This window comes from Zingiber officinale, chromosome 3A, assembly GCF_018446385.1.
Source record: "Zingiber officinale cultivar Zhangliang chromosome 3A, Zo_v1.1, whole genome shotgun sequence".
Classification (NCBI taxonomy): domain Eukaryota; kingdom Viridiplantae; phylum Streptophyta; class Magnoliopsida; order Zingiberales; family Zingiberaceae; genus Zingiber; species Zingiber officinale.
This window is the reverse complement of record NC_055990.1, coordinates 156,522,666-156,537,538: the sequence shown is the minus strand read 5'-3', so window position 1 is coordinate 156,537,538 and position 14,873 is coordinate 156,522,666. Positions and strand designations below refer to the sequence as shown.

Below are 14,873 nucleotides of genomic sequence, written 5' to 3'. Positions count from 1 at the left end.
ATTGCAAGGTTCTTCTAAAGATCTGTCAGCAAAATGGGCTAATATTAAGCCCAACAAAGATGAAGATAGGAAGTCCAACAATAGAATTCCTTGGGGCTACTATTGGGCATTCAAAAATTAAACTACAGCCCCATATAATTTCAAAGGTGGCGGATTTTAGCAATCAAGACCTCCAGACTACTAAAGGATTGCGATCTTGGCTTGGGATTCTTAATTACGCCCGTTCTTATATCCCTAATCTGGGAAAAATACTGGGTCCTCTGTATTCAAAGACATCTCCAAATGGGGAAAAACGGATGAATACCCAGGATTGGGCATTGGTAGATAAAATAAAGGCAATAGTCAAAACACTTCCGGATTTAGCAATACCCCCTACCAGCTGCTTCATCATCATTGAATCTGATGGATGTATGGAAGGATGGGGAGGAGTTCTAAAATGGAAACCCCAAAAATTTGACCCAAAATCCTCAGAATTAATATGTGCCTATGCGAGTGGCAAATTCTCCCCGCCAAAGTCCACTATAGATGCGGAAATTCATGCCATTATGAATTGCATGAATAGCTTCAAAATATATTATCTTGATAAAGAAGAGCTTCTAATTCGAACAGATTGCCAGGCGATTATAAGCTTCTTCAACAAAACTGCACAAAATAAGCCTTCCCGCGTTCGCTGGATAGCTTTTACTGATTTCATTACCGGCTTGGGCATTACTGTTCAATTTCAGCATATAGACGATAAGGAGAACCATTTAGCTGATGCTTTATCCAGTCTTGTCTGTTTTATTATAGGTCCATGGAACCCATCCGACGAAGATATAACTATAATGACTCACTTCAACGAGGCCTTGGAGCAACTGGAGAGCAGGCCACATACCCAGACCTCCCAACACCTTGCGGGCCTTATCCATTATTGGACCAATATGAAGAACTCGCTGAAGGAATCGGGCCAAGTACCAACACTCCATATGAAAAAGACAAAAGACAGCACATGGAGGACATCGAAAGCACCGCAGCAAGGAATCTACTCAACAGCTTGTGGGAACTCAAGCTTATCATCAACGCAAAAGAAAAAGACTTTTCCAGACGCTGCCAAGTCAAAAGAGGACTCTACCTCTACTTTCAAGACGCTTTACCCGAGGTGATGCAGACTAAAGGTGCATTATTGGACACCTTTATTCACGTGCAAGGAATCGTCCAGAAAATAAAGGAGACACCACCATAAGAAAGCGAGCGATGGTGGGCCTAAAAATCGAAAGAGATGGGTTGAGCCTCGGGGAGCCGCCCATTTGTAAAAGAATATAGCTGTAAAGGCATGCATAAAAAGAAGAGATAAGGCTCTTGTGAATGACGATGGGGCCCAATGAGCGCCCGATTCACAGCCTAACCTTCTCATCTTTTCTTCTATATAAGCATCCTAGTTTCTCATTGCAGAACACACACCGCTTCACGGTACAAGTTCTACTTTGAGCTTAAGCATTAAAAGCTTTTGTAAGTTCTGTTTTTAAGTACCTTTTCTTGTAATTTAGTCCTGTACTTTTCTCTTTGGTACATTATCTAAGTTATTTGAAAAGAAGACGTTACTGCTAACCTTATTGGTATCAAGCGGAAAAGATGAGAATGTGATATCAATAAGGTTAGCGGTAACGTCTTCTTTTCAAATAACTTAGATAATGTACCAAAGAGAAAAGTACAGGACTAAATTACAAGAAAAGGTACTTAAAAACAGAACTTACAAAAGCTTTTAATGCTTAAGCTCAAAGTAGAACTTGTACCGTGAAGCGGTGTGTGTTCTGCAATGAGAAACTAGGATGCTTATATAGAAGAAAAGATGAGAAGGTTAGGCTGTGAATCGGGCGCTCATTGGGCCCCATCGTCATTCACAAGAGCCTTATCTCTTCTTTTTATGCATGCCTTTACAGCTATATTCTTTTACAAATGGGCGGCTCCCCGAGGCTCAACCCATGTGAAAAGATTTGCTATTATCTCTTTGGATTTTTAGGGCCCACCATTGCTCTGCTTTCTTATGGTGGTGTCTCCTTTATTTTCTGGACGATTCCTTGCACGTGAATAAAGGTGTCCAATAATGCACCTTTAGTCTGCATCACCTCGGGTAAAGCGTCTTGAAAGTAGAGGTAGAGTCCTCTTTTGACTTGGCAGCGTCTGGAAAAGTCTTTTTCTTTTGCGTTGATGATAAGCTTGAGTTCCCACAAGCTGTTGAGTAGATTCCTTGCTGCGGTGCTTTCGATGTCCTCCATGTGCTGTCTTTTGTCTTTTTCATATGGAGTGTTGGTACTTGGCCCGATTCCTTCAGCGAGTTCTTCATATTGGTCCAATAATGGATAAGGCCCGCAAGGTGTTGGGAGGTCTGGGTATGTGGCCTGCTCTCCAGTTGCTCCAAGGCCTCGTTGAAGTGAGTCATTATAGTTATATCTTCGTCGGATGGGTTCCATGGACCTATAATAAAACAGACAAGTCTGGATAAAGCATCAGCTAAATGGTTCTCCTTATCGTCTATATGCTGAAATTGAACAGTAATGCCCAAGCCGGTAATGAAATCAGTAAAAGCTATCCAGCGAACGCGGGAAGGCTTATTTTGTGCAGTTTTGTTGAAGAAGCTTATAATCGCCTGGCAATCTGTTCGAATTAGAAGCTCTTCTTTATCAAGATAATATATTTTGAAGCTATTCATGCAATTCATAATGGCATGAATTTCCGCATCTATAGTGGACTTTGGCGGGGAGAATTTGCCACTCGCATAGGCACATATTAATTCTGAGGATTTTGGGTCAAATTTTTGGGGTTTCCATTTTAGAACTCCTCCCCATCCTTCCATACATCCATCAGATTCAATGATGATGAAGCAGCTGGTAGGGGGTATTGCTAAATCCGGAAGTGTTTTGACTATTGCCTTTATTTTATCTACCAATGCCCAATCCTGGGTATTCATCCGTTTTTCCCCATTTGGAGATGTCTTTGAATACAGAGGACCCAGTATTTTTCCCAGATTAGGGATATAAGAACGGGCGTAATTAAGAATCCCAAGCCAAGATCGCAATCCTTTAGTAGTCTGGAGGTCTTGATTGCTAAAATCCGCCACCTTTGAAATTATATGGGGCTGTAGTTTAATTTTTGAATGCCCAATAGTAGCCCCAAGGAATTCTATTGTTGGACTTCCTATCTTCATCTTTGTTGGGCTTAATATTAGCCCATTTTGCTGACAGATCTTTAGAAGAACCTTGCAATGCTTACGATGCTCTTCTTCGTTTTCTGAAAAGACTAGAATATCGTCAATATAAACTGCTATAAATTTTTCAGTACCTTTAAAGCAGTTATCCATCTTGCGTTGGAAGACGGCAGGAGCATTTTTAAGGCCGAAAGGCATAACAAGCCATTCAAAAAGGCCATCTGGCACCCAGAAAGCTGTCCATGGTACTGATTCAGGATCCATAGCTACTTGATGGAAGCCGCTCTTAAGATCAAACTTAGAAAATATCTTGCTTCTTCCTACTCTGTGTATTATTGAATTGATACCTGGAAGGCTGTATTGGTCTTTATGGGTATTATCATTCAGTCTTTTGTAATTAAAGACCATTCGTTCCTTTCCTTTCGTTTCTTTTCCTGTTTTGGGGTCCACAGTTGTGCCAGAATAAACTATAATGGCCGTAGTCCTATGACGACTGTTACTTGGCCTGATAACCTTGAGGTCCAGCAAGGACTTAATATGTTTTCTGAAAGAGTCTTGCATTTGAGGGGTCACGTGTTTAAGCGGTCTGTCCTCAATAGTCAGATCTGGATTCTTAATATCTAGCTTGCAGGTGACTAAATTAGAACTCCAGAATTTCATAGGGTTGTCCCCAATATAACCAGTGTTGGTTAATTCAGTAATTAGGTCTTGCAAATACTGCCCTGGTTGCCATGTGCACACTTGCTCTTGAATTTGAACATATTCTTCTTCTTCCAGTTCTAATTCTTCAATAGTGGGAGCTGCAGGAATAACTTGTTGAGTATGAATAGTAGTAACATTTTTGTAGAATGTTACCTCATTGCCTTCTATGCGAACTCCTCCATGCATAGCACGTATAAAGTTGCAACCAAGAATCATGGTAATATTTCCTCCCAGAGTAAGGGGGAAAGCATAAGTATAAGGTATTCTGAACTGATGATCCCCAATCTTCATATTGTCATATTTCAGTTTCTTATTAGCTGTTGTCTTGGAATTGATGCCGCTGAAATTAACAACAAAAGTATTATCTTCAATGGCAAGGGGAGGTATTGATACCTGATCTATACAGCAGGTGGTAGCGCCAGTATCAAGAATGACATTTACTTTAAAACTATTTATTCCTGGAATAGAGAGTTCCACCACCAAATTGAAGAGGCCATTTGTTTTGAATTTTGGTTGCTTTGCCTCTTCTATAGAGAATATCTTCTCTTTTCCTGAGTCAATTAATACATGTAATTCTTCTTCATAAAATTCATCAACTTCAGGATAAAGAGGTTCCTTTTCTTTTTCTGAGCTCTCTATTTTCTTCTGAAGATCTTTATTCTCTAGTTCCAAAAGATCAATTTTTAGTCTGAGTTCTTCATTCTCTGTGTCTACTTCTAACTTGTCAGCCTGATGGTTTCTTAGCATTTCTTCCTTCTCGGCAGCAAATTCTTTCTTCAAAGACTCTGTCTGAATTTCTGCTAATAATTTGGCACTTATGACTTCTTGTTTCAGCCTCTCAATTTCTGCTGCTGCCCAAGTCATGTAATTTTGCTGTTCTTGAATTAAGGTAGTAGGAGAAAAGGGAACAGGAACTGACCTTTCTACAGGAATACTCATATCAAAGTAATTCCTTGTACGCATACCGCATGATGTTATTTGGCAAATACTGCAATGCATACGGTGTTTTTGCATGGTTTCTCTTTTACAACATGTGCACTTCTGGTGCAGGGGTGATATTTCTCCATTAATCTCCCATACGTGATTGCAGTCATGTTGCCATTTGGAAATTCTAACCATGGGCTGCCATCCTTCTGATTTTCCTATCATATAGGAGTTTGTACGTTCGATGAAAACAAATAAGAACTCTTGGTTAAGGATGGTGTTCACCTGATGGTCTTCTCCTTCTGATATGCTAAAAATAGCATCTAATTACTCATCTCCTTCTTGTACTGATAAGATTTCATAATCATCAGGTATCTCGAGTCCTTCGAATAGAGCTACCCTTTTTGTATTTTTGTATTCTCTGGGGCAGTCTCGTACAAAGTGACCTTCCTCACCACATAGGAAGCATTTGCATTTCTTGTTGCGGAGTAAGTGTTTCTTCTTTTCTACTCGCGCATGGGTCTGGTGGGGTTTGCCTTTGTACGTAGTAGACCTTCTGAGTCCATATTTCTTCCTTGGATCCTTATAGTATCCAGGAATAGGAATTTGACTGCAGAATGATAGGTCTTTGAGAGACCTACTGAAGGCCGCCTTCTTGCACTCTTCTTCAAGGTATTTATAAGTAAAAATCACCCTGGGATGTACTCCTGTGGTATTTTCTTGATATTTGTCTTCAAAGGCTGCTTTTATTCTGCGCCCCAATTCTCCAGGAAGCTTTAGCCAAAATTTTTCCGATACTTCTGGCCCAGTAAAGAGTCTTCCTGTTTTTGCAGCAAGATTCATATAATCGGTTAGAAATGGAATTATATCTTTTACCTGAGGGCATGTAAGTCTTTCAAGATCTCTGTAAGCCCTGTCTTGCATGTCAGTTGATCCTTGAAATGGATCTTCTAGTAAGAATACCCTTCGTATTTGAGAAATGATATTCTGGGTCCCATTTCTTCCATCACTAGCATTGACTAATTCTTGGTACTCATTGGGGTAGGCCATGCGCCATTGAATCCAAGTTAGCCTTTCTGTTTCACCGAGAAGGTTTTCAATATACTCAGCTTTGTCAAGCGTATCAGTGAAGTTTTGTAGTGCCACCACATTTTTGGTGATTGCTTCCCATCTGAGAAATACATCTTCTATGAGATGCAACTGAGTAGGAAGTGTAAGAATAGCTCCCGTCTGTTGTTGAGCTGTCGGAAGATTCCACCATTCTGAATTGTCTTTTCTCTTAAAATTTCCTTTTGTTAAAGGGGTAGCCATACTTACTGGTTCTTCCTTGAGAGTTCTATTGGGAGGATAACCGACAGGGTTCATAGTAGTATCAACAGGTGGCCTATAAGAGGAGGCTTCTTGAGAATAAATTTGTTCTTGTAACTGCTGTAACTTTGGATAATCTGAAATCCATTCTTCCGTAATACCAGAGGTTGCACCAGTTGCAATTATCTCTTCATTCCCACCAGCTTCCGCGAATGGATTGACAAATTCGTCTTCAGAAGTGGGATACTTAGGTGCATCCTGTAAAGCTAGATACTGCAAGTAATCAAGGTAGTCATCATTATCAGTATCATTAGTTGTAAACATACACAAGAATTGCGTAGGTTTGGATGATGATTCTTGTGAGGATGAGGGTGAAGGCAGAGAGTCTAATTCTGCTTGTAACTGTCGCCGATATTCCCTAGAATTCCGTAGCTGCCTAGTTGCGATTGTGAAGCTACGTTGTAGGGATGGTGCTTCATCCAGAAGATTAAGGTATGCTTCTTCTTCATAGAACTTGTATTGTTCCCTCGCATACTGTCTGGCCTTTTCTGCATAGCTAGTAATTTTCATTAGGAAAAGGTTTGATTTTCATAACCTCTTTTCCTTTGAAGTTCTGGCTAACTAGTAGTTCCTCAGGTTGAGGTCGTGCAGCGACATATTCAGGATATTCCGCAGCATATTCTTCATCACTACAACAATAATGGCACCCAGTGCATTTTGGATCTGCTTTTATGTGGGAGCAACCATGCCTTGTAGTTGTTGAGCCAAAACCTGAAACACCTCTTGGGGTAGAATTGAGAACTTCTACCTCCCTTACAGTTGGTGTTGCAATGTACTCTATTATGAGTTGAGCAATGTATTCCTGCTTGTTCAGAAATATATCATTATTTGTTGTGTTAAAAGCCATAATTTTTACCTCGCCTCGGTAATCTGAATCGATAACACCTCCCATGATAATAATGCCTTGTAGTGCCGTACTTGACCGAGGGGCTATCCTGGCGTAGGTATTTTGAGGGATTTGTATGCAAATACCAGTTGATAATAAAGACCTTCCTTTAGCAGGTATATCTTGTGCATATGCAATAGAGATATCATACCCTGCCGCTCCTGGTGTTCTTCTAATAGGGAGCTGTGCTAGTGAAGATATTCTTCTGACTAGCAATTCTTCCTCTAGCGACACCTCCGGCGGCACCGGAGGCTTCCGGCGGCGCCGGAAGCGTCCCGTGACACTTTCGACGCCGCCAAAAACGTCGCGTCCCGACGCCTCCGTAGCCCCCAACCTTTTTGGCGCCCCGCGACGCTTCCGGAGGCACGGGAAGATTCTAGCGACGCTGTCCATGCTGCCGCGCGACGCACGACGCCGACGAAATCTTCCCTAGGTTGGTGCCGGTTTCGGTACGCGGGCGGAACGGTAAGCTTCGCCCATTCCGCCCGGCACAGAACGAAATTTTGAAGCTTGGTAGCACCTGATTGAATGGGATGAGTCACCGAATCCCAGCCCACCCAAATTCTTTGGCACACAAAGTTTGTCTCATTGCTCCCAGTGCATGTGCTTTTTACCATTATCCATTCCCCACCAAAAGTTCGCACACTCCATTTCACTCTCCTCGCATACTGATCGTGGTATATGAAAACATGGCATTGCCTAGCTTGAGATAGCTTGCAAAACTGATTTGATCAAAACCTCCTTGCCACCCAGAAAATTGTGCCCCTAACTTTTTATTCGTTTCAAGACCCTCTCTTTAAGGTAGGAAAATTGCATTCTTTTACTCCGCATTAAGAACGTCAGTAAGCACAGATAAACTTCATGACCTTGGACTACTGGTGTTGTGAATATCATTTTGATCGCTTCAATAGGGACTGTAGAGGCATTCGGACTAAAAGACAATGCTGACTTTTCAAAGTTTATCAACTGACCAGATGTGATCTCATATTTCTTCAAGAAATCCCTAATTTTGGAGCTATCTTGGACCTTTGCCTTGAAGAAGATAAGGTTATCATCGGCGAAGAAAAGGTGCGAGATTGGTGGCCAAGACATAGCGATCCAAACTCCTTGAAATTCATTGCTTGTCTCCATAGCTGTGAGCATAGTGGATAAATCTGGTGCACAAATCACAAACATGTATGGAGATAAGGGGTCTCCCTAACGAATACCTCACTGTGGCCAGATTGAGCCAAAGACTTCATTGTTCAAGATAAAGTTGTAATTTACCGAAGTCACGCAGTTCATGATCTTATTGATCATTGGTGCAAACCTGAGCCGAGACATCATTGCTTTCAAGAACGACCATTTAATTTGAACATAAGCCTTGCTCATATCATGTTCGATCATATTCCAACCTGTCTCAACCACAAAGCTACAAACCTCCAAAATCCACACGGGTTCAAATTTGAAATGGTGCCTACCACCCTAGAACTGTCCTCGAGTGTCCCTACTACATCTTCTGAGTTCCAAAAGAAGACGTCTATGGTTTGAACTATAAAATTCAAGTGTCTGAATCCGAGTTGTCGGATAAAGCATCCTCCATTCAAAGGTACTAATGAATCTGTCAAGTTTATGAGATTATTTCCACCACTACGATTGGTCCATGTGAAGAACTCCCCTTCACAAGCTAGATCTTGGAGAGAGCAAACCCTAGAACCTCTCGAAAAGCACTCATCTGTGTCAATGAGCATGGAGTCCCACTAGTTTTTTCACTGTCAAAACACACCTCGTTAAAGTCACCTCCTACCAGCCACGACAAGTCCCGGAGATTTTCCATACTACATAACCTTTGTAAGAGGGTCCACAAGTCTCTTCGTCGATTACTATCCGGGTGCCCATAGAAATCTATGAATCTCCAATTGTTCTCACCCTCACTAACACAACAATCAATATGTCCCGAAGAATAAGATTTTACTCCCACGGTTAGTGGGTTCCTCCACAGAAGTAATAGACCTCGCTTTTACCCAGGCAACCTACAGAGAAACAACCCTCAAAACCAAGTAGATACTTCCTGTTCCTACTCTAATATTCCTTTAGTTTTGTTTCCAACACAAAAATGAGGGTGGATTTCTTTTCAACGATCAACTGTCGAAGTTCCCAGAATGCTCTCTAGTTCCCAAGGCCTTGAGCATTCCAAACAATACAACTCATGGTGATCGGCGGGGCTGTAACACAGCCACCGCCAGTATATCAATGCAGTTTTGAACCAAATTGTCTATGGCTTGCTTTTTCTTTGAGGGACTTTGCACTTCAGTATCATCTTTATTAGTCCAGGCTAGCACTCTCTTGGCATCACGCATCACCAAATCCTCGCTTATTATTGGTTTGTTGCTTTGCTTAAGTCGGGCTCCGCACTTCCACTGGTGTCAGCTGCATTTGTGGGATTCCAATTTTTCCTTACCCTTGTCAGGGGATCTAACCTGTTGAGAAGAACCAAAGATGAATACCTTATCTTTTGCATCCTCCTGCTTGCAGCCATCGTGTTCGTTATTGTGTGGCCAATGTCCTCTGGCTGCTCCGGAATCCATGTTAATGCTAGCGTGCTACCTTTAGACTGACTTGTGTTTGAGCCCCTTTCTATATTTCCGGGATTCTTGGTTGCTTCTTTCGTACCATCTATTTCACTTGGCTCGATGCCCGAGTCGTTAGCGTTAGCTACCTCCGTTTGTGTGGATCATCATCTATTAACAGTGTGAGAAGAGGCACACATCCATGCCCTATAGGCTAAAGTATGTTTATCAGCAAAGGAATCCTCACGGACTTTGGCGTTGTGTCCAACCCGACCATGACATCTTCTATTCCCTCCCCAACTCCAACGCTGACTCCCTTCAAAAGAGGCGTGGTAATATTGAGACTGATTCTTACTCTTGCAAATCGGCCAATGAAATTGCCACCTTCTCCTGAATCAATCTCCTCGATATCTCCAAGTTGGGAACCAATTTGGTGCATCACATTTGCATTCATGAATTCCACAAGGATATTGTGACACTAAACCCAAAAAGACGTCTTATCAAAGTCATGGTTGCATGGCGCAACAAATCTCTCTAGTTCTTTAAATATTACCAAGTCGTTAAAGAAATTCCATGGCCCTTCTCTTAGTATCCGTTTCCGATCCGTGGCTGACTTGAAATTGAAAACAAAGATGTTAGGGCCAGCAATGTCTATCTCCACTCAATGTAGGGTTTGCAGAAGGTGTGACGTCTATTGTTTAAAGGTGTCTCGGTTGGCAGCCTTCACCGACATAACTTTAGCCATGAGACAGTTCCCAATCCTATCGGCACCAATCTTTAGTTCCTCCTCTTTCAGTTGTAGTTTCTGGCATGGTATTGTATGCGATAGTTTCATCTCTGCAATCAAGCGTGCCATCTCATCAGGATCCAGAATATTAGCAATAAACCTACACTCAGATCCCAAGAAACAGGATCGGGTGATGATCTTACACAGGGCAAGAAGATGGCTCTCACTAGCTCTCCACCGAAACCGTAGGTCTCCACGATAACCCTAGGAGAGACAGGAGAAGAACAAAATCTCTCTAATTTTATTTATCTTTTATCATCTCATTTATTAAATAATTTTTATTGATCTATCTTTATCTTTTGTTCTGATTTCTTATTGATAATTTAGAAGATATTTCATCTCCTTTATGAAATAATTATCACTTTTTTTCTGATTTCTTAATGATAATTTAGAACATAATGAGACATAATATGCATATTCTTTAAGGTTTTTTAACATCTTTTTTTTATCACATTTATGAATAATTTTATTTTTTTCATCTCATTTATGAAATAATTTTACTTTTTCTTTTCTTTCCTACAGATTCTAATTTCACTGATTCTACCATGTTCAATTCAATGATTTTTTAAATTTTTTAAATACTAATGTGCATTGTAAAACAAGGAGAAATTGTAAATACTATCGTGTATTAATCTAAATCAGAAAATATGAGCCAATACATGTATTGGTTAGAATATATTCTACTGTCAGATACAACAGATCCAGACACTTATGCTGATTTTGACAACCATGGTATGGACATACTTTATAAATTATACAGGTTCTAGCACGGGTTAGTGTTAAGAATAAACAATTAGAATGGCAATATTTCCAGAGACCATTGCAAAATACTATCATGTATTGCTAGATCATACAAGATGAACCTTGCCATTACCTACCATAGTAATTCTTTTTTTCTACAACTGTAACAATGCATATGTATATATGTCTGCACTCACACTTTAATGAACATATTTATGTGTAAATTCTTCAGAGGAAAATTGCCCAAAAATCTACAACCATGAAGGACATCAAAGGACAGATAGCAATCATGATGGCTTTGAAAAACATCAGAACATACATTACTAAAACAACTTACAAACCAAATCGGAGAACATCGCCAACATGCACTGCTGTGTAGACTTTTTTCTTTATCTGCAAAAACAATATAGCTTGAATATAATATTGTGAACAGGAATGATAATTCTGAGTACATGGAACATAATACAAAGTATATTCCCGTTGCTAATTTCCAAAAAACAACACTTAAACATAATATTATTTGAGTATTTATTTTCAAAGTTTTAAGAAAAATAGAAGGTATAAAACCCTAGATACAACTAATGATTACAACCAAACACTCCTACTGTGCTTGGCGTTAAAAGTTATGTTTTATCCTCATGATTTACCACGTGACATAGATCAAAGTGCAGGGATTGGTATTGTAACAACAAGAAATTGCAACTAGGCAATTCTTTTGTCCTCTTAGAGCACAAGACTATATGGCAATTTTCAAACTTGAGTTGCCATTCTTTAAGGTTGGAAGCCTTTTTCTTGGCAATTAATGGTCTAGCTACTAAAAGTTATGTTTTATCCTCATGATTCACCGCGTGATATAGATCAAAGTGCAGGGATTGCTATTGTAACAACAAGAAATTGCAACAAGGCAATTCTTTTGTCCTCTTAGAGCACAAATTATATGGCAATTTTCAAACTTGAGTCGCCATTCTTTTAAGGTTGGAAGCCTTTTTCTTGCAACTAATGGCCTAACTACTTAAGCGTAGTTCTTAAGGTTCTATATTCATGATTCACAGTGTGCAATGTAACATCATTATATATATATAATATTCTAAAAATTAGATAAAGCTCATTGTAAATTAAATCCAATCCATATTAGCTCACTAAATTCAGTTTCAATCCATTAAAATTCAAAAATTAAACTCAACCAATTATATAAATGAAAGAAAAGATGAATCCTCCATTGCAAGCTAGAAGTGGAGGGTGGAAGCAGTTGGAATCCCAGTGTCAATAGCAACGTAGGAGACGTATTGCAACATGGAGACTCAAACTCGATAATGAGATGAAGAGTGAGGAGAACAATTGTTGCCCCATCAAGACTCAAAAGTCATAATGTGGGTGGAACAGACAATGATTAAGTTCTATCACATCAAAGATGTCTATCCTTCCTCTCTTCAAATAGCATTGTCGTCGCCTTCCTCTCCATATATCTAGTCACATCATCAAGAGTTGAAGTAGTGTTCATGGGTAAAATTTGCTTTACAACTTAGGCATTTAGAAATTAGAAAAATAATCATAATATTATCATATGGGAATCAAACAAATAGCACCTGGACTTTGTTGACAAATGTCCCATGTGTACTACCAAGATCGTACAGCAAAACTTCATCCTTCTTAAACTGCAAAACTGGAAGGCAGATACAGAATAAGGGAACAGGAGCCAGAAATATTTAAATGATTTAAGTCGAGGAATCTGCAAGTTCTAGGTAGTGGTCATATGCCCAACAAGAGTAGGTAGACAAAACATTCAGTTTTGAGCAGTTAATATGCACACTAAAGCCAACTTCCCTTGATGCCCAGCATCAATTGGAAAAAGCCAAACAACTAAAGAATCTAACTTTTTTGGGTTTGTCTCTAACATTGTTTTTGCCTGTGGGGGCTGGGGTTTGGTCTTACATAAGTAGCCCTCGCCTCCTATTTCTTGCTCATTCAGCCTCTAACTCCACTGACAATTTCTAGTCTCTTGAAACCCAATGAAATTTTCTCCTAAAAAATTGCATATACAGAAGGTTCTTTTAACACAAGGGATGATTTTATTTTATACTAAACCGTAATATTAGTGCATTAATATGTGAAAAAGCATTCCCAAATACTAGCATTTCTAAGTAAATTATTTAGGACTCTTTAACACATTCATAATATGCAGTATCTATTTGCAGATAAATCTAAGTATAAATTGATTATGCATGCGACAATACCAAAAATCTATATGTTACAAACCTGCGTGGAACCGGGAAATTGTTGGATGTTCCAGCACAAAATCACATAGATCAACACGTCCAAACATATATGCCCCTTTTTGAGACCTAGAACATAAGAGATTGTCGACAAAATCAGCTTTTGCACCTTAAATAACTAGAGCAGTGAACAACATATGCATGCCATATCATTATCCTTAAGATCATATAAAAGTTGAAATCAGAAACCACAAAAACAGTATGGCTAATTCAAGCCATCAACCGTTTAAGGAGCATAGAGAACAATATTATTTATAACATTAACATGTGATTCATAACCTGATTGTTAATTGGCTCCATTTTCCAACCCTGATAGCAATATTTTTATGCTTTTGAAAATTTGTTAGTCTACAACCATATAAATCACTTGTTACAGTCATTGCTGATTTACACACACACCCACACATATAGTCAATCGTAAGTCTCCATCTCTAAATCAAGAATCAAAGTTTTTCATATAAACTTCTAGACCTCGATAAGTTAGGGCTATAAAGTTGCAAGCATATTTGATGGAAACTAGAAAAGATAAGATTACAATCAGTATTTTTCTTGGGTTAAACTTAGATTTAAATGAAATTTTAAAATACAGAACCTACACCTTACAGCTACAAGGAAGCAAAAGAAGAAAATATTTCATTGTCCATAGAACAAATGGAGGAAGAAACCTTTACAGACAAATCAAAAAAAATACCTGATGTACTAAAAACAGAGAAGATTTTGCTTTGAGGAAATGTAAAACGGATAAAACTCACACGTCCAGTTGCTCGATGATGATACCATCCTTAAGGACCTCAAGGAGGAAAGGGTGCCCAGGAGGTTCGCTCCACGTTGGGATCGAGTAAGGAACGGGTAGTTTGTCGCTTTGAGATCCGAAGGAGCAAGAGGAAGAAACACTAGGGCTCGGTTTCTCAACAATCTTCACTTCAGGCCCGGTACCAGTGGTCTCCGAAGAAGAGCTGGGGTTTGCTTCAGATTCCGGAACGGCGGACTCCGCTGCGCAAGCTCCCTCCTGATTCGCACTGAACTGCGAGTGCTGGGCAAGAGGAGGCTCGCCATTAGAGTTCTCGAGGGTAGGGTTTGGGTTTCGAGGAGGGGGAGGACCCATGGGAACCTTCATGACTCCGGAGAAATTCGAGAGGAAAGGGACCAAGCGAGCGAACAAAACGAAGCGGCGACGCCGGAGAGAAAGCGAGACCAGGGTTGGGGAAAGAACCGAACGTACCTGATCCGATATGGCAACTCGAAGAACTGATCCGAAAATTCAGATTTGGATTTCGGATTTCGGAATTTTCGATATGTCGGGAGTGCGGATTCTAATCGAGTTTCTGAGCTGTAGTATGACTGAGGTTGGAAAAATTCGATCCGAATTTGTCAATAATATTAATATTAAGAAATTTAAAACGATAACAAAATTAAAATTAAAAACTCTTCAATAGAAACTGTAAAAAAAATATATTAA

At 39.8% G+C, this 14,873-nt stretch overlaps 1 protein-coding gene across 2 annotated transcripts in view; it reads right to left on the bottom strand.

Moving 5' to 3' along the window:
* LOC122052967 (kanadaptin-like) overlaps positions 1–14,633 on the bottom strand; it is a 32,879-nt gene extending 18,246 nt beyond the window's left edge. For both annotated transcript variants that reach the window (XM_042614751.1, XM_042614752.1), the window contains exons 1-4: positions 14,167–14,633; positions 13,398–13,483; positions 12,728–12,804; positions 11,479–11,534 (exon numbers count right to left, since the gene is read on the bottom strand). In XM_042614751.1, coding sequence (XP_042470685.1) covers positions 11,479–11,534; positions 12,728–12,804; positions 13,398–13,483; positions 14,167–14,531 — 584 coding nt within the window. In that variant the 5' untranslated portion in view covers positions 14,532–14,633. The remainder of the gene's footprint in view (positions 1–11,478; positions 11,535–12,727; positions 12,805–13,397; positions 13,484–14,166) is intronic.
* Between the last annotated feature and the right edge of the window lie 240 nt (positions 14,634–14,873).